At 41.9% G+C, this 22,927-nt stretch overlaps 1 protein-coding gene across 4 annotated transcripts in view; it reads right to left on the bottom strand.

Annotated features, from left to right (window-relative positions):
* The window catches only part of tle2a (TLE family member 2, transcriptional corepressor a), a 44,886-nt gene extending 22,326 nt beyond the window's left edge, over positions 1-22,560 (bottom strand). For 3 of the 4 annotated variants that reach the window (XM_073477070.1, XM_073477072.1, XM_073477073.1), the window contains exons 1-2: positions 22,103-22,560; positions 10,546-10,709 (exon numbers count right to left, since the gene is read on the bottom strand). In XM_073477070.1, coding sequence (XP_073333171.1) covers positions 10,546-10,709; positions 22,103-22,126 — 188 coding nt within the window. In that variant the 5' untranslated portion in view covers positions 22,127-22,560. The remainder of the gene's footprint in view (positions 1-10,545; positions 10,710-22,102) is intronic. The other variant, XM_073477071.1, reaches the window with a different exon arrangement.
* Positions 22,561-22,927: the final 367 nt, after the last annotated feature.

Genomic DNA, 22,927 nt, shown 5'->3' with positions numbered 1-22,927 from the left:
TCATTCCCCACAAAATGGACTTCAAGGAATGGAATTACTGTGTGTGTGTGTGTGTGTGTGTGTGTGTGTGTGTGTGTGTGTGTGTGTGTGTGTGTGTGTGTGTGTGTGTGTGTGTGTGTGTGTGTGTGTGTGTGTGTGCGCCATTATGTGACTGTAGGAGCATAAAAGAGTTGGAGGAGGGAGAAAAATGAGGGGGAGAGAGGGGAGGAGAGCGGTGAGCAGGAAGTGGGTATTTCATGTCGAAATGATTGCCTGTAATAATTAGTGTTTGGCTCAGCACCATTTACTGAGAGAGAGGGAGGGAGAGGAGGTTTGGAGGAAGCAGAGAAAGACAGAGAAAAAAAACAAGATTGAGTGAGCGAGAGAGAAAGAAGCAGCAAGAAAAAAAAGCAGATATGACTGTGTATGTGTGTGTGTGCGCGCATGTTTGTGTGCATATGTGTGTGTGTGTGTGCGTGCTTGTGTGTGTGTCACGGTGGGCTCGGTTCCTCCAATCTTTCACTGGCGGTGACAGGAGATAAGATGATCAGCCGAATGCGCTACAAATCTGCAGCCTGCCAGCCTTCAGACAGCTCTGTCAGTGCTGCACTGCTACTGAAAACACACACACACACACACACACACCTAAAAGCTTCCATGCTCCAAGTGTGTGTGTGTGTGTGTGTGCGTGTGCTTGTAGACACTAAACCAACATACTTGCAGCATATAGTGAGAACATGTAGTCACACACACAGACAAAACCCACACGTGTGAGCACACGCACAGTGCAGTATGTAAACCCACACATACACACAAACCTGCTAAATAAACACAGGCAGAACACACACACACTCTAACGAGGGCCTACAGAGACTGAAGCATCTAATTAAGATCCTGCACTTTGTAGAAATGTGCCGACTGGCTTTTTAGTCTCCATGTTTGAAATGGGCTGCTGGGTATTGTAAAAATGTCAACTCCTCCCAGTGCTTGTTTTTTTCTTCACAATACTTTTACTTTCACTATTCCCCCATTGATTATTTCACTAAAAGGAACAAAGACTTTCAGTTTTTTTCTGTTCTATAAAACACTTATCCATTGCTTCTGGTTGTTGGATATTTCTCCAACAATAACTGTGATATTTTACACAGATAAAATTCAAGAGAACATCAATTGTCTTTCAAAACAAAAGACACTAATAATGATGGATTTGGTACACAGCAGCACCAAAAAGCCATTCGACTTAAAAAGGATAAAAGTTCATCCTCTCCTTCTAGCAGCCTGTGTGCGGTTTAAACAAACACTGTACAGCCTCAAACTTGGAACATTTCATTGTAAACGATACAACATTTCCGGTCATATCTATGGCTAGAAATGGAAAGACATTAAACGGTTTCTTGAGTGATTGATAATTTGATTAACAGAAAATTAATCTGCAACAATGTTGATAATAAATTAGTCATTTATATCCATGTTTAAACTAAAATGTTAAAGATGTCCTAGTTTTAGCTTTGCAGATGTGACTTGTTGCTGATTTACTTGCTCACAAGCAATCCAGATACGTCAGCTTGGCGTTTTGGAAATTATGGTGGACATTTATTGACATTTTATAGACCAAAATGACTACTCAGGAAAATTATCCGCAGATTAATCAATGGGAAAAAAATAACTGACTTGCAGCTCTAAAACATAATGCTTTTTGAGTAGGGACTAGAAAGTGTGTGCAGCACTGAAGCTGGCATTAAAGCAACATTATAGAGCAATTGGCATTTTGTGCAATTTGGCGCCCCCCGCAGTTTCCGAGTGCAACACCACTGTCGTAAATACAAATCTCAGGTCTGTAACAATTTGTCAGACGTAATGTAGATGCTAACTACAAACAAAACTCATAACGCCGTAACAATGTCATGTTGACAACTTGTTTCTTGAAGTAAACATGTATGTAAGACTGTGATCCTACCCTCTCACTGAAGTTACATAGTGCAGAAACAAGTGACAGGGGCGCGGAGACAGAAACACCATTCACCCTATTACAACTGTACCATCAACATGAATTTGAAGTTGTTATTTTAAGGTAAAAAGTTACATAATGTTTTAAATGCTTGGTCAGATTTTTAGTCCTGATGAAAAATGATTATGTTTATTTTCTTAAATTGTAATTTTGGAGTATTTTGTTAGAACAAAGCTTGTGCTAAGACTTATTCAAGCACTTGCGGAGGTTTTGTTTTGTTATTTGTAGGGCCCGATCAATACTTGATTTTTGGTGCCGACACAGATATTCGGAAGAAAAGGATTCTGTCTGATATACACACATTTAACGCAATGATTCCTCAAATGTGGTTTGAAACATATGCACCACAGGCAGGATTATTTAGAGTTAAACAATAAACTTTATCGTCTAAAGTGACATCAGTGCGCTAAAACAGTGAACTTAGTGGTAATTTCATAATTATACATATCCTAGGCATTTTTCTATGCATTATAAAAATATCGGGCAACATACCAATATATCTGTGATAGGCAGATATCAGTCGGTCTAGCTTATTAGTTATTTGTAAAAGTCATGTTGACATTTCTGAAAATAATGTATCTTCAACAGAGCTGATTGGTATCAGTACTGATGGCTGCAAATTGCAATTATTTTCCTTATCGACTAATCTGCCATTTATTTTCTCAATTAATCAAAAGTTCACAGACCCCAAATTCTTCTATCAAAAACCAAAGATATTCAATTTTCAATAATATAAACAAAGAACTTCTTAATGAGTAACAAATGATTACCAACATTGATATTATGTATCATTTTTCTGATGATGATTTATCAATTAAAAAAGGACTAACTGTGTCAGAATAAAGCATACATGCTGATAAACATCATTATCAGAAAATAGGAACATTTTCAATGTGAAAACATTTCCAGGCGGATCAGCCAACACTAAACCTACTGATGCTTATTAATCCTGGCTGCTGCTACCAAGTGTGGATCCACCATCACTTGTTCTGCCGTCTGGAGCTCAGCGCTGTCTTTGGCAAACAGACATCATAAGTGACACACGTGCTATACAGATACAGAGCTACCAGCCAGTACAGAACACACACACAGACACACACACACATACACTGATGGGAGCCATGTAGTGGCTGCCCTGGTGTCGTGCCTTTACAGTGTCAGGACCATTTAGCCCGCCCGCCTGCAGGTATGTGACTGTTCACTTTACATCACATTAACTATTGATCAACCTTTCCTCCCCACTGCTCCGCTGGAAAAACCTTCAGCTTCTCTCCCAGTCCCCCTCTCTCTTTAAACACACTCTCGCACTCAAACATGCACACCAGGGACCCACCCAACTCGCCTGTGTGCTCTTTCATCATCTCTCAAGGGTGTGTACAAGAGCAAATACACACACCTACACATGCACACACAAAACAGAGCTGGGATCTCGTCGCACAATAGCAGGCCAACTGTAGTCCTCTCTGCTGCCAGACTCACTGTAAGGGCTGCTCTTTCATAAATGTCACACACACACACACACACACACACACACACACACACACACACACACACACACACACACACACACACACACACACACACACACACACACACACACACACACACACACACACTTTATCTAATTACATCTGTACACACACAGCCTTTCTGGATGCATGTGTACTCTGAAGATACTTCATAGTTTCCTCTTTTTCCTTGATATCCATTGCACTTGAAGACCAGCACCTTTTCCTTGGGTGAAGACCAAAGACTTCACTGGCTAATGGCACATCCGAAACCCAGGTATTCTCTCCCTACCTCATCCTCATGCACTCAAAGTAGTACAACTCATCCCTAATTCTTACCATTTATTATGGTGTTATCTGCAGTCAAAGCAGCCATAGGCCCTTGTTTTATAAAAGCCTCTATTTTTGTATTTGTAAGTATTTAATACAATTGACGTGTCACTTGACAGATTATGTCAAAGCAATTATTTAAAAAGAGCAAAATGCTCTATAAAAGCTGAAGTATGTTTGACATTTTTCAAGGTGTTTTACTAGAAAAAAATTAATTAAAATTTGAAGAGTCAGATCTGTTCTTTGTTTTTGTGGGTAACTGATGTCAGATGGTAAGACCTTTGGAATATTAAATCAATTATCTTTACCCACTACATCTTAGCCTTTTAACCCTCAGATGAACATAAAGTACACACGTGGAACTTTTTAAAAACACAAAAATGAAAATGTAAAAAAATGGTGCAAGAAGCAGGCAATTATTGGTTATCTGTAACGTTTTAAAATAATCCACATCGTGCATCCCCAGTTATCCACCACTACATCTTTTTTTTTTAAATGTATATTATAATGCAGAAAGAGACGCTGGGGATAATCTATTATTATTAAACTCTCAGCAGGTTTCAGTGTACTCATGTCCTTTAAGATGATAAAGTTTATTGGTAAAATCAACTAATCTTTTCTGGTCTACAAACAATTATTTTCACTAATGATGCACTTCAAACAGTTCTTGAGATCACTTAGTCTAAAAAACTTTCAAAAATAATAAAAGGTTTCCATTAAAACTTGGCGCAAAGCCCAAGGGAAACCTTTGAATTGTTTGTTTTGTCCAGCTGACAGCCCAAAGGTGTTCAATAGAAAACAGAAAACAGAATGATGTCTGGAACTTTTCACTGACAAACGACAAACTATCAACACAAATTTTCTGCCATTTAAAGAATTGCTAAATGGACAAATTACCTCAGCACTACTGTGAATGATGACGACCAGAGATTAACCTGCGACAGCAATTTTATATGAATGAGCAAACTGGAGCATCTGATGGTGACGGCTGAGTATTTTAAAGACAACACACACGCTCAAGGTGCGTGTGGCAGATGTTACTACTGCTATGTATTTGGGCAGAGATGAGTGGAGGGGCTCGTAAGCAAAGTGTGGCAGCATGTAAGCGGCGAGCAGAGAGCCCATCTTACTCTGCAGACCACACACACGCGCGTGCGCGCACACACACACACACACACACACACACACACACACACACGTTGCATTATGACTGATATATGGCTGTGTGTTTATAGAGAGAGAATTACAGTAATGAGAGCCCTGTGTCAGCAGCTCCTCCCATCTCCCTTTAGTCTGCTGATTACAGCCCGTTTAGATAGTTTAGAACACACACACAAACACACACACTCACACACACAGCAAAAACCTGAGCAGCTGACCAACCAATGACCCTTTAATTAATTAACCCTTCCCTTTCTTTAGCTTCCTCAGTAATCTTTCTCATCCCTTCGTACCAACCACACACACGCCACCAAAGAGACAAGAGACACACAAATTTAGAATCGCACCCCGCCACCCACACATCCATCCTCCCGCCTACACATAAGCACACACACACACACACACACACACACACACAGTTGCAGCTCATCAGGTCTAATCCCTTCCCTCCGTCTCTTTCCTGCCGTCTAATCCAACATCTATCAGAATCCAGCCACCTTCTCTGCAGACAAAATACACAACTAAGCCCTGCTATTTCTGGACAGCATCTATTTGTGTGTGTGTGTGAAGATAATTGGGGACGCCCTTGCATGTGTGCAAGTGTGTTAAGCACATGCATCAGATTGGGAGTCTCTCTGAATGGATCAGTGTGTTTTGTGTCTGGCTCTGTGGGCGTTCAGGTCACGTCCTCCCTGCAGTGTGAATAGTGCACCAGAGGCTCTGATTACATGAAGGTGCCTGTGTGTGGATCTGAGCTCCGCACTGTCTGCTGCAGGACTAAACAAAGCCACTGTTAATCCAACTGACCGCTATCTGTCTGGACCTTTCCAAAACTGCTGCCAAACTGAGTTTTTAAGTTACGATCTCAAAGCAAACTGACATCCAACAGCTTCTCAGGGTTTCACCAAAGTGGGTTTACTGTGCTGCTTGTGATGTTTAAGGACATCTCTACTGTCTTTCCTGCATAATGGTGGTTTTATGACATGAAAGTAGCATTTGACTCCAGAGAGGTTGACATGCATGACTGGGCTGCTTGGTGATTTTCATGCCACACATTTAAAATAACATCAGCATGGACGGGTCAATCTATTAATCCAAACATTTTTCTGTTATTAGCATATAAACTCATCTGTCACTTTATATTATTAGGTACACCTAGCTGATATTTAGTCCACCTAATCATTATAAATAGGGTGGACAGAATACTAGAAACACCTCCCAAATGAAATAATGCAGCATAAAAAAATGACCATAAAGTTGAATCAACATAAATTCTTAAAATTATAACATTAATTTAGTGCAGGACTGTTGTATTAGAGGGCATTTTTCAACTAGGTGCACTGAATACCACTTTTACACAGCAAAACAGGGAATAGCATAAAGCAGCAGATCGTATACTTCTTCAGACTACATCCAGCAGAGAAGACAAAAAAAACCACCCTTACACAAATAACATTCTGAATGAGACAGATTTTTCCGGAGCTGATGATGGAAGTAGCAAATGAGTGAGACATCTAGCTTCTTTCTTATCTCTGTTGAGATTAGGGATGGGCATTTCAAGCAAAAATACCACTCGATAATCACTGGGAACTATTCAACAATTATTCAATGATCTGTGTGTATGTACTAAAGCATATAGTGACACATGTTTACCGACCTTGTGTGGAAAAGACCATGCAACAAATATTTTACCAGTGGCTGGTAATGATAATGCCATCCTACCAAGTCCTGGAATTGCCAGGTGCTGGTCAAAACAATGGAAAAATAAAGACCCATCTCTAGTTAAGAGGTGCAAATGCAGGACTGATCAGGCATCTGGCAAGGCTCTGGCAGTGACATGGAAGCCACTTACAGTTTCTTTTAAAATATATTTAACTTCAGTTTTGACTGAACAAAGATCGAGCGCTGCTTGAACAGACACTGATGGAAAAGTATTAACAAGCCAACATCCTGATCTTAAATGTGTGTCATAGCATCACACCTGACAAGGGGCGAAAATTAGTGTGTCCACCTCGGTCTTGTGTTTCTATCACAGCCGATCGGAGCTGAAGCCAATAAACAACCGAGTATACTGCAGAGTCATTTGACACAAGAGTCAATGCTGATGATGCCCATTCACATTAAAAACTATGAGACTATGAGATCATATCATCCCAATACCACTAAAAGTCTAGTATAAATAATAATATAGTATCATGCAGTCGTACCTCAGTACCTTTAAGTGAAAGAAGCTCATAGTTTGTTCATATTCAAAAAGGCAGCAGTGTTGTTCTTGCCATCTCTCTGAAACAACATTAGCAGCACTGTTGGTGTGCCATCAGTCAATCCAATTAAAAAGGTTCATACCTACATACATACCTACTACCTGCCAGGTTAAACATGCATCACCAGATATGTGAAAAGAAGTCTGATTACACAATCTGTTCTGATGATGACTGTTGCTATTGTTACGAGCCACAGTGACACAATCAGCGCTCAGTTGTGGTCATATGCAGTATGACGGACTATTACTGGAGAAGCCTGTAGGAAGGTTAAACAAATCTTTCCTGGAAACCTAATCCAGGCCAGCTACAACAGCGCACTGTCATATTAAAAACTGGATGATGATGATGGAATCACAAGCTCGCTCTTGTTGCCAATCGTGTTCTTAATCTCATCATTCATTTATTGTTTATCCTCCTCGATAGTTCTCGGTGCTTGGCAAGAGGGCAACGCTCCAGGTGTTTTGTAACACGAGGTGTAACATTGAACGGCTGCCAGTGGCGCTGATCACGCCGTCTCAAACCGTGGATCCAGGGGTGATTCATGTTCCCTGAATGGCTTGATTTGTCTGGGTCAGTGCCGCTCAAAGGGGGGCTCACACGAGCTCACAGGGTGATAACACTGGGTTGTCCTCTGATTCACTGAGTACACAAAACATGCTCCCACATTCACACAAAATTCAAACAGATCATGTCATGGTAGAGAGGTGGTCAGTATCATAATATGTGGGGCCCAATTATAGTTGCAATGATCATTCATTTAATCGTTCAACTGATCGAAAGAAAACTAAGTCATTTTTCAAGCAACAATGTTAAATATTTGCAGGTTCCAGCTTGTTAGGTGTAAGGATTTGCTGCTTTTCTTTGTAATTTATGATAGTAAATGAAGAGTATTTGGGTTTTAGACTGTCGGTTGGGCAAAAGAAGCATTTTGAAGATGTCACTTTGGGCTCTATGAAATTGTAATAAGCATTTTTCACAATGTTTTGACTGTTAATGACTGAACAATGAATGGATTAATCACGAAAATAATCAGCAGTTTAATCAATAATGAAAATAATTGTTAGTTGCAGCCCTAGACCTAATCTGGTTGTCTTTCACTATTATTTTCTCTTCAGGTGCTATTTCATTCCCAGTCGTTTCATCATTCAGGGATATGACAACAGTTCATTCCAATGAAAAATAGTACTTCCTGCACACATTTTTTTTTACCTCTGCATTGATTTATATTTTTTCTTTTTTTTTTTGAAAAAAAAAGGTCAGCGTTTCAGTCATAAAGACCTCTCTCAAGAATTTTCCCATCTTTGTGACCGAAACATAGACTTCAAATAAAAAAAATCAATGCAAAAGGTAAAAAAAAACACGTGCAGGAAGTACTATTTTCATTAGAAATTACTTTTGAGGATTTAATTCCTTGCACCATAAAAAAGCAAGTGGTGTGCATGTTGCCTTCGACTCATCATGACAACAGTTTAACCACATATGGTCTTCCTCAAACCATTTTGGTCAAAATGTTTCCATCATTTGTGGCCAAGAAGTTGTCATAGCCATATAGAATAAAGTACTGGATGTAGATAGTGTGCAAGTACTGTTTTGGGTTTTAGGACTATGAAACAAATTGTTATCAAATTATGACTCACCGCCCTAAATGAACACATTTTGAAATATTCAATAAACACAACCCCATTCCAAAAAAGTTGAGACATCGTGTAAAACATAATGAAACAATTAGATAATTTGCTAATCTTTCTTACTGGCTTTGTTACTTATCTGTCTTCATACAATATCAAGACAAAATATGTAATGTTTCGCCTCATCGTCTTCATTGATTTTTGTAAATATCTGTTCTTTCTGAAATTGATAGCTGTAACTTGTCTCAAACAAGTTGGGACAAGGGCAACAAACGACTGGTAAAGTGGTGGAATGCTCCAAAAACACCTGTGTGGAACTTTCCACAGATGAACGGCTTCATTGGCAACAGGTGATAGTATCATGATCGTGTATGAAAGGAGCTTCTTCTAAAAGGTTGAGTCATTCACAAGCAAGGATGGGGCGAGGTTGATTGTATAAAAGGATATTACTACACAGGCTTGGGAACACCTTGTGAAACTGTTGTCAGTAAACACAGTTCTTTTGCAAATTCTTGCACTCCGTTTTTATTTACGTTTTACAAATCATCCCAACCTTTTTGAAATTGTAGGTGGTTAACCCCCGAGTTATAAAAAAATACTCTAATTCAACAGGACAAACGTAACATAAGTTAGCCGCCGTGATAAGGGAACTACATGTACTAACGCATTGAAAAATACTTGCAGCGGTCCAGTTGCTCAGTTGTTTACGTACAAAAGTACCTGAATGTGTTGGTTCAGTTATTCTAGACTCAGTTGGACTGTTGAGCTTGTGGTGAGCAGAACAGTCAGAAGCATGAGCGAGCACACACACACACACACACACACACATGCAACGCACACAGGCATTTGTGTGTACAGAGGAGCAGCAGTAGCCACAGGGGTTAGAGGGGCTGTGGACAAGGGCTGTACAAAAGAAGTTTGAAGTGGGACAGAAAGGGAGGGAGGGGAGATTCTGGCCAGCCAAATCAAAGCAGGATGAGAGGAGAAGGGTGAAGGGGTGGGGACCGTGTGAAGGTGTGCCACGAGAACAGAGACTGGAGGGAGGGAGAGGAAGGCGGGGACTCCACAGCCAGCCCAAATCCCACATTCAAAAAGCATTCTGAGCACATTCCTGCACATCAAGCACACCGTACAGTAATGCAAAAAGAACAGCCAGCTTTTATACAACTATTGGTCCAAAAACTGTGCCAAGAAGGTTAGTCAAAACATCACATAGTCTCTGAAAAAATGCAAGACTGAATGTCAAAAAAAGTTGAACTTGGCTCAACTTTGGCAACAACTCAATGCAATGTCATCTCGTAGCACACTGCACTGGTCAATCCAATACATGCAAGTCCACATTCCTAGTTGATTTCTTTTTAAAGTGAACCACTAAGTCAACCATACAGAGTGTAAAACATTTGTTGCCAAGTTTCAAATCCTGTTTTAAAAGTATTATAAACATCTCTGTGGTGTTGTGGCATCTGATAAGCTTTCAAACTCACAGATCTATAACGCCAACCGCCTTTCCTGGAATCGTATCTCATTGTCTCAAGTGCACCTGAAGCAACCTTGCATTTATTTATTTTTTTTTTAAAAACACAATGCTGTTTTTGATCTCAATTCCCAGTAACACGAAATGATACTTGAGGGGAAACACCAGCAGACAAACTGTAAAAACAACTCACCTGTGGTACTGGGTCTGAAGGAACTGAAACTCCTCCTTGATGCGGTCCAAAGTTTCTGGGTAGGTTAGTTTCAGTGACTGGGGTGTCCCCGATGCTGCTGCCGCTGCTGCTGCTGCAGCTGCCACCACAGAAGCCGAGGACCCCGGGGGTGGCTGAAGAGGTGCCTAGGAAAAAAGGAGGCAGCTGACTGAGAGATTTGACTTAAAAGTACATGATAGTTGCATAAAATTCTTCAAAACTGTGTCAAAATCCTGGGGCCAATGGTTTGGTAAATTTATGTGCAATATGGTAAAAGAAAAGCTTCACTCAAGCAGGAGCTCCATCTGAGAAGGACATAAAACAACCACAGAGAGCAAACATGAGCACCACATCTGCACATGCACGCCAGCATGCTTGTGTGTAACTATTGTGAGGGGCTGTCTATTACAGAGACACTCATCGGCAGCAGAGCCAGATGTGAATGTGTTACCGAGCCTTGGATGGGAGGGCTGAGAGGTACAAGAGCTTCTTAGCCAAATGAGCACACTTTGTTTAATTGCAAGTCTGAGTAAAAGAAAGAAATAAAGAGAGAAATAGAGCAGTGGGAGGGAGAAAAGTGGGGGAAAAAAGGGACCCCATCGTGGCTGAAGAAGACCCCTCCCAACCCTGTGCTTAGTCTCCCATCTCTGCAGGGTTCAGAGCAATTAGGAGACTACAACCATAGGGGTAATGCTGCAGGACAGGCAGACAAAAGGGGGCTGAGAGCTGGACGAGGAGGGTGGTGGGGGGCTGTCCGTCTGTCAGTCTACTTGGCTCTCTGTCAAAATAACACAGTGCAGAGGCCAACAGGGGCCCGGGACAGCCGGTTCACAGGCTTCACGATGGTCAAGTATGACGGTGAGGTTAAGTGATAGTAATATACTTCAATTTTCTCACAGGAAAGTGCCAACTGGTTTTAATGTGGCTCCGTTAGTTTATTAGAGGCCAAATTCTTGCCGGTGATTCAAACAGTTTTTGCTCTTTTTCCAGCCTGTGATGGGAGGTGTGAAGATTGTGAGAGGACAGAGTTAGATGCTATGCCAAGTAGGATTGCTTGATCTGATAACAACCCCAAATAGCGAGTATTACCTAACATTTTATAATCAAAAGTTCTAAGAATAAGCCTGTAATGCAAATGAAAATCAGGTGGCTTTTAAAGACACAGAGCAAGTTACATTTACAGATTTCAACATTTGCCAATACATTTTTAAATATTTCTGTAAAAGCTTCATGTAAAGTGAACACTGTTACAATCCAGCTGCACTTTTGTTGAACTCCAGCAGAACTACCTGGCTCAATGCAATCTATGAGATGATTTCAGAGTTGGTCCTTCCACCAGTATGACTATCACTGTTTACGTCTTCCAATTTTCCAGCATTGCTAGGGACAACTATGGTGGACTACATCGACTCTTTACAAGTGTTGGTCCTGGCTTTGCATTCCTACATTGGCATCCAAACGTGACTGGTCCTCGGACCACTGCTGCTTTAATTTGGCATTCAGAGACTAAATGTTTGGTTTAATCTCCCAAGTCAGAACATGTTACACCATCTCTGGTTTTATGGCGGTTATGAGCAGTTTTGTTGGTCCTTGGTCTTGATAACCCAACCCCCAGCCCCTGAAGTAAGTGGTTCTTTGTTCTAGACCAGCAAAGACCAGTCTCGACCAGTCACTCTGGAACCCGTTGTCCTGGCTGACAGCCAGTTCTTTATCTGTCGAATCACAAAGAACTGGTTCCAGAGTAGGCACTGGCTCCGAACCAGCACCTGAACCACCTGAGTTGAAAAGAGGTATATTTTTGTGAATTTATGTTGCGCAAGTAAGGACATAATGCTAAAAAAGGGATGATGAGAATAAAATGGCTACGAAAACAATCTGCCCACTCTTCAGAGTTCAAAGACTGTGGGCGTACATGTGGGTAGGCCTGAACGACGGCAACAACACAAGTCTCACATCAACGATGTCTGTCACGCGTTAATGATGTTTAATGAACAAGTTAATCACAACATCGCTCAACTCCAGTGCCAAAAAGAATGCCGGGGGGGGGGGGGGGGGGGGGTATGAAAGATGTTCGGGGCATTTGCATGTTGGCATGACGAAAGCAGAGCGTGCCAGCATCTATAGTTTGTACATGCATGTGTAAGGACACAATAAGTGACAGTGTGAGATGTTTCAACAAAGAAAAAGCAGAATGTGTTTCAGCAGGTGAAACATTATCAAAGAAAATACATACCGAGAGAGAAAGACAGAGAGACAGGAGTAGAATAAAGAGAAGAGATTGACGGGAAAAGAGTGAAATGGAAAGTAAAAATGGACAGATAATATGGGTAAGGCTAGCAAGTCTTTACCCAAAAGTCGAAAAATATACAGAGAAAATGACGAAAAGACTGGGAATCTGTTTTGAAAGGAGATGAAAACAACTGAAGAGAAAAGAGAGAGGAAAGAGAAAAAGAAAAGAAAGGACCAAAAAAGAAGATAGGAGAGGGGCTGTGGCCTCATTGTTCCTCTTTCTAACAAGCTGCTCTCAATCTGTCGGCCAGATCCCCTCCTAGAGCACAGACAGCCACACACACACACACACACACACACACACACCCCTTTTCCTTTACACAAAAACCAACCAACACACACACACACACACACACGCACACACTTTCTGAGTGTTGCTCACACATGCACACCTCTTTTCTCACACAAAAACCCATGATTAAACACACACACACACACACACACACACACACACACACACACACACACACACACACACACACACACACACACACACACACACACACACACACACACACACACACACACACACACACACACACACACACACACACACACACACACGCTCTCCCCTCCTGTTTCACACAACTCTGACACACACACATACACACAGAGCAATTACTCTTCACGAGGGAAAAAAAAGAGCACCAAGGCCATTTTATAGGAGGATGGAAGGAGGAAGAAAGAGGCGACCATCCTTCCCCTCTCTCCTTTTTATCACTCCCTTTCCCTCTCCAACATTTTTCGTGGCTTTCCTTTTTAAACATGGTCACTTCTCCAGAGGACAGGTGAGAGGAGAGGGAGCATCTTCCTCAAAAAATGGAGGCATGAATGGTCTATTTTCTGTTTTTTGTTTTTAAAGGTAATGGAAAAACCACTGTCTCTCTGCTGGCTCAGCCACTCAGGACCTTGTGCACAACTCCAGTCTGCTGGTTAGGTTTGTTATGATGAATCACACCAGACTAGACTGGACGCATGTGACGGATGCCATTTCTGAAACACAGGAAAATCATGGATCCTATCCCAGCATTTATAGCCCTTTTCCTCCCATCAACCACAGCTATTAGTCTGCCCCGACTTCTGATCCAGCAAACAGCTGAGCAGGCTTTAAAATGAGAGGTCAGGTCATCAAGCTGACCTGGTGACTTCTGGGAATGGATCTAGGCTGGGAGCCTCACCTGATAATCCAACACTCAGTTATTCCGTCCCTCTCGGCCGTGTCCCGGCCCGAAGGCAAACAAGAGACATGCCGTCTGCCCTTGAACAAAGCTTACATAGACTGAAAATCGCTGTTACACAATTACAGACTAGATCTTCTGTGGCTCACACAGGCGTAGAGTCGGGTTCTGTAATACTGCGGACGGATTGCATGAGGTTGGACGGCGAACGCTTTTCTCTGATATGATTAGAGATCATCTGATTACTCATCGGTTTAGATAAATCAGTGGGGAGGTGTTTACAGGCCCTGAGCAGTCCAGCAGCACCGCTGTGACATGTTCCATTCCTGAGAGCCAACTGCACAAGCTAAATGAGGAAAAGCCCAGATATGACCCTGTCACATCAGATGTATAGGTGTATAGGCGAGCACACACACATACACACCTACGTTCACACTAATCTCTCTCTCAGCCCTCGAAGGCCTAAGTCAATTGCAATGATTAAATGAGGCCCTGATGATGAGGGGATGAGAGAGAGAGTGTGAACGAGTCATCTACGGGAATAGAAATGATTTAAATCAGACCTCACATCCCTTTAGTGGTGTAGGATAAGAAACAATCCAGTAATGCTGTTTTAAATGTGCCAAATGGTGAGAACCAGCTCAATGGCAACCACAGAACAGGTTATATGTTCTTCACATGCATTATATCCAAGGTCACAAAGTCATGAATGCACAACAAAATGTGTGCACATGAAAAAAAACAGAGCAGAAAAACATGTTAAAGGCTGACATGAAGGGGCCGTTAACAGTGTGGCAATCACTGAATGAAATCATTCCTGTTTTCATTTGAGTTACCTCTAATTACACCGCAAGCAACAAACCACTATGACCTCACATCCTTGCTCTAACCCCCCACCCCCACAAAAACATGTGCACACGTACACACACACACACACAGACGCGACTACACGCCCACACATGCCCACTACAAACACTAAGTGGATGTGTGCACGACGCAGTTTTCCACAAGTATTTACAAGCACACATGCACTTTATTGTATTCGCACACGACTGCAGCTCCTACGTCAACATTAATGGGAATCCGCAAGATGTGTCCCAATCCGCACTAGCCACACTGACCCACAGTTATACATAATTTGCTAATGGAGCTGGGCAAGGGCCATCACTGTTATGATGTGGTTGTGTGACCAGAGGAATATGAGGTTCTCATGTAGAAACACTCCTGTGTCTTCTTCTTATGGCTGGAGGGGACTGAGGAGAGAAATAGATTTCTCTTGGATGACCTCTCACATTCTCCTTTCTTTCTTTTGCAATTTCCACAACTGAAAATGCATTTTTCACATGCAAAGAAAAAAAAGACAAGATTCTTATAAGTTCTTTCATACAAGAAGCTCCCAATACTTTGTAATGTTTGTTGTTTATTTTCTGTATAGCGTTCCTCATTACAAATCCTGCTGCACACTGATTGAGCTCGGCTTTGATCAGAAAATCAAGCATGAAACCAAAACTCCACTCCACTGGTGGCAAAACAAGTTTAAGCTCAACATCAAATTTCGCCTGTTCACAAAAAAAAAAGACAAGTCGACAGCCATGCCAGTGCCTCTTGAGACTGTACTGGCAAAGTGGTGCTTTGAGCTAAATGCTAATATCATAACATGCTAACTAACTAGCTGATTGATGACTAATTGTTGATACTACCTGGTGTTCTGTCTGGGAGGTGCCGTGACTAAAACAAGCAGTGAGAAAGAAAAAGTATAAACATAAAATTGTATTTGTTTTGCTTGAAAGTACTTTGCCGCAGGGCTAATTTATGCAATGTGAAACGCCACGGGCCTAAACTAATAATGGTGACTAGCAAAAAAAATTGTTCTGTCTCCTTGACAGATAGTATTGAGCCAAATTTTTATACTTCTGTTAAAGGTTCTTGTTGTTAAGCCATGTTTCTTGTGTTGGTGGATTTACGTAAACTTCACTCCACAATTTACAATTATTAATCTTTTTGTCTTTTATCACCAAAAACAGAAAAGGGGTGGTAGTTTCTTCTATAACTGACTGGGTTAAATGGGCAGATGATATTGTTTCATATCAATCAGAGGACTGAAAGCAAAACTGCAGCATGGCAAACTTTATGACACCAGCAAATATCCTAGTCATCCAAAGAAACGATATCATAGCGTATCATGATGAAACTGGTGATCTACAATAAATACCGTAACAAAAAATGACTGGCCCTCCCAGTTCATGTCATGGTTTTTCTTGTACAAAAAAGTAAGTTAAGTTCTGCAGGTATTTGGTCAGAAATCAAAACCTATTGAACAGTAGAACAGATCATTTTGACCACATGTCCATTTTAATTCATCCTATAGTTCAGGGAAACATGAAAGTACACATTTTGAGCTGATCGTATAGTAGATGTTGAGATATTTTGACTTGCTGGAGGAGCCACAGAAGGTGCCAACAGTCAGAATTCATCCTCTGGGCACCATCAATGCATGTACAAAATTCCATGTCAATCCAGCCAAAAGTTGTTGAGATATTACAGTCTGTACCAAAGCGTGGGATCGACTGACTCACTGCCATCCCTAGAGCCGTGCTGCCAACAAGGCTAAAAAAAAAATAAATAAAAAAATACTGTGCCAAATGTTAAGATCACAGTTTTTTATTTGTTTAATCGGAGTTGGATCTCCCTGTCTGTCTCTTTTAGCTGGGAAGATGCTGTGCTGTTGCCTCCCTTCATATAGCTCATTAGTCAGGCCACTAATTACACTGCTTACCCACAGAGTCGATCATCAGAGTAAACACCCACCAAGCTCTCTCTCTTCTCCTCTCTCATCCAACTACCACCAAGGACGCAGTGACAGTAGGTCTAACCCAGAATAACATTCCCGAATGTGTATCTTTGAGTATCCACCCACATACGCCAAAAAACACACACCTCCCCGTCTCTGAGGGCCATGAAACATGTAGCCCAATACACTGTCCTTCCTCAAAAGCATTTGAAGTTAAAGATTGAATAATTTTATATAAACACGACTGTCAACATTCAGCAGTGATTTGGATCGTTGGAGTGGCTTGCAGGTGGGGAAGAAAAGACGCAGGTTCGTCGCCCCCCCACCTCCATCCTCCCACCTTACATCAGGTTGCTATCTGCTTGGCTGAAGCATGCTGATAATCTCTCAATGATTCCTGCACTTAGAGGGGAGGGGCTGCCAAGCACCTGTTTCATTAGCGCCACACATCTCTCTTCCTCAGTCCCCCCACCGACCCCTCCACCTCCTCATTCCTCTCTCCTTCCTCCCGCAAGCCTCGTTATTCAAATTTCCCTGCTGTCAGCCCACATTAGCGAAGCGCCACAGTTTGCCTGTCAGCTGGCTTAATTGCTGGAGGTGCCTTCTTTTATTAGGTAACCCCCTCCGCTCGTTTGTTCCTTCCACCGAGACGCAACTCCACAACAGCTTGTGTAAACGTGAGATCCCTTCAGCCTCTTTTCCTTCATTTCCTTCTGCCTTCTCTCTCTCTCTCCCCCCCATCTAATCGGTGGCTGAGCAAAGCAGGCGAGCTCCTGATCGATAGCCACACTCTCACCACTGGACAACAGTGGTGATAAAGAGCTAAAAGCATGCTAGGACTGGGAGAGTGGAGGCTTGCTTTGAGGACAGAGAGGAGAAGACCTCATCTCAGCTACTCATTCAAAGTGCTCTCCCCACAACAGCCTGTGTCTCCTACCTGACCATATCCATCTTCAACTGATTAGATATTAATTTAGAAAAACCTTCCTTGAAGTGATTGGATGATAAGAGGAAAAAGGAGACACATAGATCACATGGTCACACTTGAGTTTTGTTTTTTTTTGTTTTGTTTTTACATGGCTCACATTTACTGTAAGAGTGTCATGCAGTATGGGGCTCGCACTAGTCTTGGTCTCAACCCCTCAAAGTCTTGGTCTTGTCTCGGTTTCAATACACTCTGGTCTTGGTCATGACTCTCTGTTTAGGTGGTCTTGATTACAACACTACCAGCATTTTGAAACTCAACTAGGAACTGTGTTTAAAATTGGTCACTATTTGGATCTTTACATTAGGTCTGCTAGCAGCCTCTTAAATCAAAACAATCAAAACAAAAGACGTAGTTCGATGATGAACAAAGTTTTTGTCTTCATTGTTAAAAAGCCACCAGTGTCAATGAAAATCTATACGACATGACTGGCAGAGAAATGTTTATGTTACATGACATATAATCTGATGTTTTGCTAGACATTATAGCGACAGGCAACCAAATCAAGGGCACCACTGCCTTGAAAGAAATGACCAGTTTCTCTGTGTTTGAACAATAAAATTGGTATAGGGTTACATATTTGACTACTTACACTTCTGAAGGTGAAGTTAACTCATTATACTATAACAAAGAACGGGTCTAAAATGGTAGAGCAGGAACTGATAAAGACAAACATCAAGCCAAAACTCTGACTTTTGGGGTTTAAATTTGTTTAGGTCCATGGGGACTGAGCTACATAAAAATGAGCTTTTCAAGATAATCCACTGGGACAGGCACGAGCAACAGTCAGACAATCAGTCATAAACAAATCCACATGAAGTGTATTATCCAATCCAACGCATTTGGAAGAAAAGACTGGGGCAAACACATCCAAACTGTGTGTACCAACCACTACAGTTACCGTTTGTACATATAGCAGCTAAGTCTATGTTGAACCAGGAAGAAGCTCTGAAAAGTTTAATGAATGTTTACAGAGGACAGTCTGGGTAGCAACCAAATCAGTGGTTTAAATGATATGACGTCTTAGAAAGCTGTGTGATCACTGTTTGCCATGATAGACTAAAAACACATTACCGAAATGGGTATGAATGACAGCAATAATTCAACCAAGATTCACCCACGATTAGTAGCCTTCAAAAAAAAACCCTCCCCCAGCCCAGGGTATTGTTCAGGATAAAATGGTTGTCGAGGGCTGTTGCTAATATTATGAATAATCTTATTGTGACCTTGGAGAGGTTTGGATGTATTTGAGCACTCACTGACAATTAAATTATCTCCCACAGATTAGATCCGCTTTGGCAACAGAGAGATCTTTAAATCAATGGTTAGTATCATTGCAGGCCAACAAAACAAGTTGGTAGTTTCTGATTTGAATACGGTTTCATATTCTGCTTGGATGCTTTCTTCTTCATCCATTTTCAGCCTTGTATGTTTCTGTCACTGTGGGGAAACTGAAAGAACATTAAGGCTTTAAGACAGCTGGCCATGCCTGCCATGTCCTATACACTTCTCAGCTAGTCTACTTTATTTGGCAAAAATCCCAAAAACCATCTGAGCACATACGAGGGCCTGAAGCATTTTCAAGAACGCTTCTCTGTCATGTTTATGTCATGTAGGCACCATAGTGTCATTGCGTCTGTTCACATAATTAGATTGTTAATCTCTTGTGAGGAGAAGTTCGGCTTAGGTATGTTTCTGTATTTAGTCAGGACATAAAATGAATGTGCAAGATGTTTGATTACAGATGTTTGCATTGCACTTTGAGAAAAAGGATTCTCTAGTCACCTCATGATTTTATTCAATTATGACTTAGAGGGCTATGATGCTTTTATAACACGATACTCGATGCATCTTTATGCAACTAAAAATGTTTTATTTCTGTGCTTTATTTTTTCTCCACTTGCTACTTGGAAAACATTGTTTATTTGCCATCATTAGAATAAACAGATTATTTTTTTCCCATTATCTTTGCTCACACTCAGCCATCCTCACCAAAACTCAAGAAGTAGCCCATTTTATAATGTGTTAAGAAAATGAATTGACCACTCTGATAATCTTAATAATCGATTAAGCAGCGATTTAGTCATTTTCGAGCTCAAAATTAAGAATTTGTTGCTTTTCTTGGTCATTTATGACACTAAATGAAGAGTCTTTGGGTTTGGGGCTGATGGTTGGATTAAAGAATCAATTGGAAGACGTCACTTTGGACTCTGGGAGGAAGATTTTTTTGGAAATTGACATTGTATGGACTGAAGATATAGATTAATCTATAATGGAGATAATCATTAGTTGCAACCCTAGTTCATCATCCAGTTGGTTCAGCCGTAAGAGTCCAGCACAAAATTGTTACAGGGAATCATGATGTTGAGAACTGGGTTTTAAATTTCTGATTGACTTTCCTGCATTGAGACCATTCAAGAGTATCGAGAAGCATCTAAGAATCAATGTTTTCCTCCAGCCCTAACTTCACACCATAGAAATAAAAAGAAATTGTGACTATATGCATGTGCTCTATATGGTGGAAACAGTCTAGCCCAGAAAAAAAGTTATTACCAAGTTCATATTTTACATGAACAATCTTAAGGGAAGATCTGTTGTAAGAATCGATAAACATGCAGGTTACATTAGGTGCTAGACGCTACAACCGCTCTTGTTTGAGATCTGAAAGTGCACCATATTCTTAGGTTTTTATGTGAAGAAGAATAGCTATACATTTGTTAATATGGGTCAGGTATTTATGTAATATATGGGTCACATCCTTCACAGCAGACCAGTAGCCAGTGATGACAGGCTCCTGCCAGTCTTGCATTTCAGGGATTAAACAGTTTGCCGGGGTGAGTGGCCCTTCACTCGGAGGTGCAAACAAGATCTACTGATGGCCCGACGGTGCTGCTGAGATCTGCAGAGGGTTGAAATGAAACGAGGCCGCTGGCCTAAACATTCCACCCAGACCCGCCGCAGTCTGCTCCTCTCGCCCTGGGACGCCTGCCCATACATTAAGATGTGGTTTGGAGCTCTCACAGGAACACAGCGAGGAGAGGCTGGATGAGAGGGATTGGGTTTACAGTGCAAACCACAGACCCACAGTCTGCCTCCTGCCCTGCCTTCCTGCAGTCAGCTACACTACATACACAGCTGCTGCTGGGGTGTGTGTGATGTTTGTGTGTGTGCTGTATGTTTGTGTAGAGGGGACTCACAGGATCCTTTTATCACTCAGAGGAAGTACAGGGTGAAATAAAAGTTGCAATGCATCATGGTAGTGCAATTTAAGCATTATGCAAACACACTAACAATGCAGAATTAATTAAAGTGGCTTACACACACACACACACATTCACATGAAGTTATACGTCACAGTGGGCTTAATCTGGCTCCAATGCATGGGACATGAATGTCAAAACACTGTCAGGGGTGGGGGTGGAGGGATGTAGATGAGGGTTAGGCAAATGAGCAGGTCTTAATTGATACTTCACACAGCTGGAGGACCAGTGTTTATGTATTTCAGTCCGCTCAAAAGCTCTCCACCTAACTCGACTAAAACAAATTAAAGCCGTGCAGCATGAATATCTCTCTCGTAGGGATCTGTCTCCAAACACAGACAGCATGCTGATTTCAGTTCTTTTTTTTTTTTTACAGTCACATACTGTATAGCTTCTAGTTTCCAGTCTTTCAAAAAATCAGCCACACCATTGAGGTTGTTGAAAAGAAGAAATAAAAAAGAAGAAGGCAGATTATTATTTTTTTGTTTGGGGTGAAAATGAGTGGTACTTGAGAGGGGCAGATCATCGAGTGAAGGTGTCAACAAGCCATAGCTGACTCACCCCCCCTCCTCACCCCTCCTGTGTGAGGAAGGGACAAACAAACACACACACTTCATCATCTGGGTCAACTCCACAATAGTGTGGAAATAGAAGGAGGCTCCATGTTTCTAAACCGGCGGAGGTGGACACCAAGGACATGAGGTTTCACACACAAAGCCACTCAGCAAAGTTGGACACCGATTAAGGTGGGCTAAAGATACATCTCACTGACCTTCATGAAACAAAGATCGCATATTAGAGACTATGAAGTATATTCAACACAAAAAGGAGTCCCCGGAAATACAAGAGTAAGGGATGACAAAGACAAACAATTTTCGGCTTGCACTTTCTCACTGAGGACCTATAACTAGAGCTCAATACGGTTTATAAAAAAAAATCACCACAGACACGTCGTATTCAATGGAGGTTCCGGGTATGAAACAATAACCCGGTTAAAAGGCGTGTAGACGGCTTCATAGTAGCGTAGCTTACTCACCGGTGGTCGGTTTTGAGGGAACATTGTAGCCGCCGACTTGTGCGTCTCCCTCTGCGTGTCTCTTCTCTCGTATTCGCCCTTCTTCTTTCTCCCTTCTGGGGCGGAAAGCTTCGTCGAGAAACACGAGCAGCAGCCGATGCACTTATTGTTGGTCTCAGAGAGGCATTTGGCCCGGTTTCAAAGGTAAAGGCGAAGCTAGTCTCGGCTCGCTCATTCCTCGCTCCAACACTCCTTTGTTCTGGGTTATATCTCCAACCCCAAACCGCACCGCGCCGCGCCGCACCGCTCGACGTGTAGTAGTGAGGGGGGGGACGGCGGAGGAACACCCGGTCCAACGGGGAAGCTTTCCTTCCAAGTCCTCAACTTCCAGCAAATAACGCAATCGGTTTCCCTCTCCGGTATCTCCTCGTCGCCGCCGTGTGTAGCATAAAAAAGGCCAGAGAGAGAGAGAGAGAGAGAGAGGGAGAAAGAAGGGGGGGGATGTGGTTTTTGCTTGTGGCTTCGGAGACGGACACACCACCGGCACATTGAATGCAGCCGCAGCCTCTTTTGTCTCTGCACTCTTTTCACACACACAACACTCCCAGTCCCTCACTTCTCTCACTCCCCCCTTCTCTGATCCTCAATGGGACATAACATATGAGTAGCTTTCTTTAAGGAGGAGGAGGGAGGAGGAGGAGGAGGAGGGGGGCACCTAAAGACATTGGCTTACCACCCACCCCCCACTCACTCCACAGTTTGTTTTATCAGAATTAGTAACCTAATGCTTTATCATGAAGAACACCCAATCCTATCCAGCCTTTAAAAAAAAGCTGGAAATACTGA

This window comes from Pagrus major, chromosome 11 (assembly GCF_040436345.1).
Source record: "Pagrus major chromosome 11, Pma_NU_1.0".
NCBI lineage: Eukaryota > Metazoa > Chordata > Actinopteri > Spariformes > Sparidae > Pagrus > Pagrus major.
The sequence above is the reverse complement of the archived record's forward strand: the minus strand, read 5'-3'. Positions and strand labels throughout refer to the sequence as shown.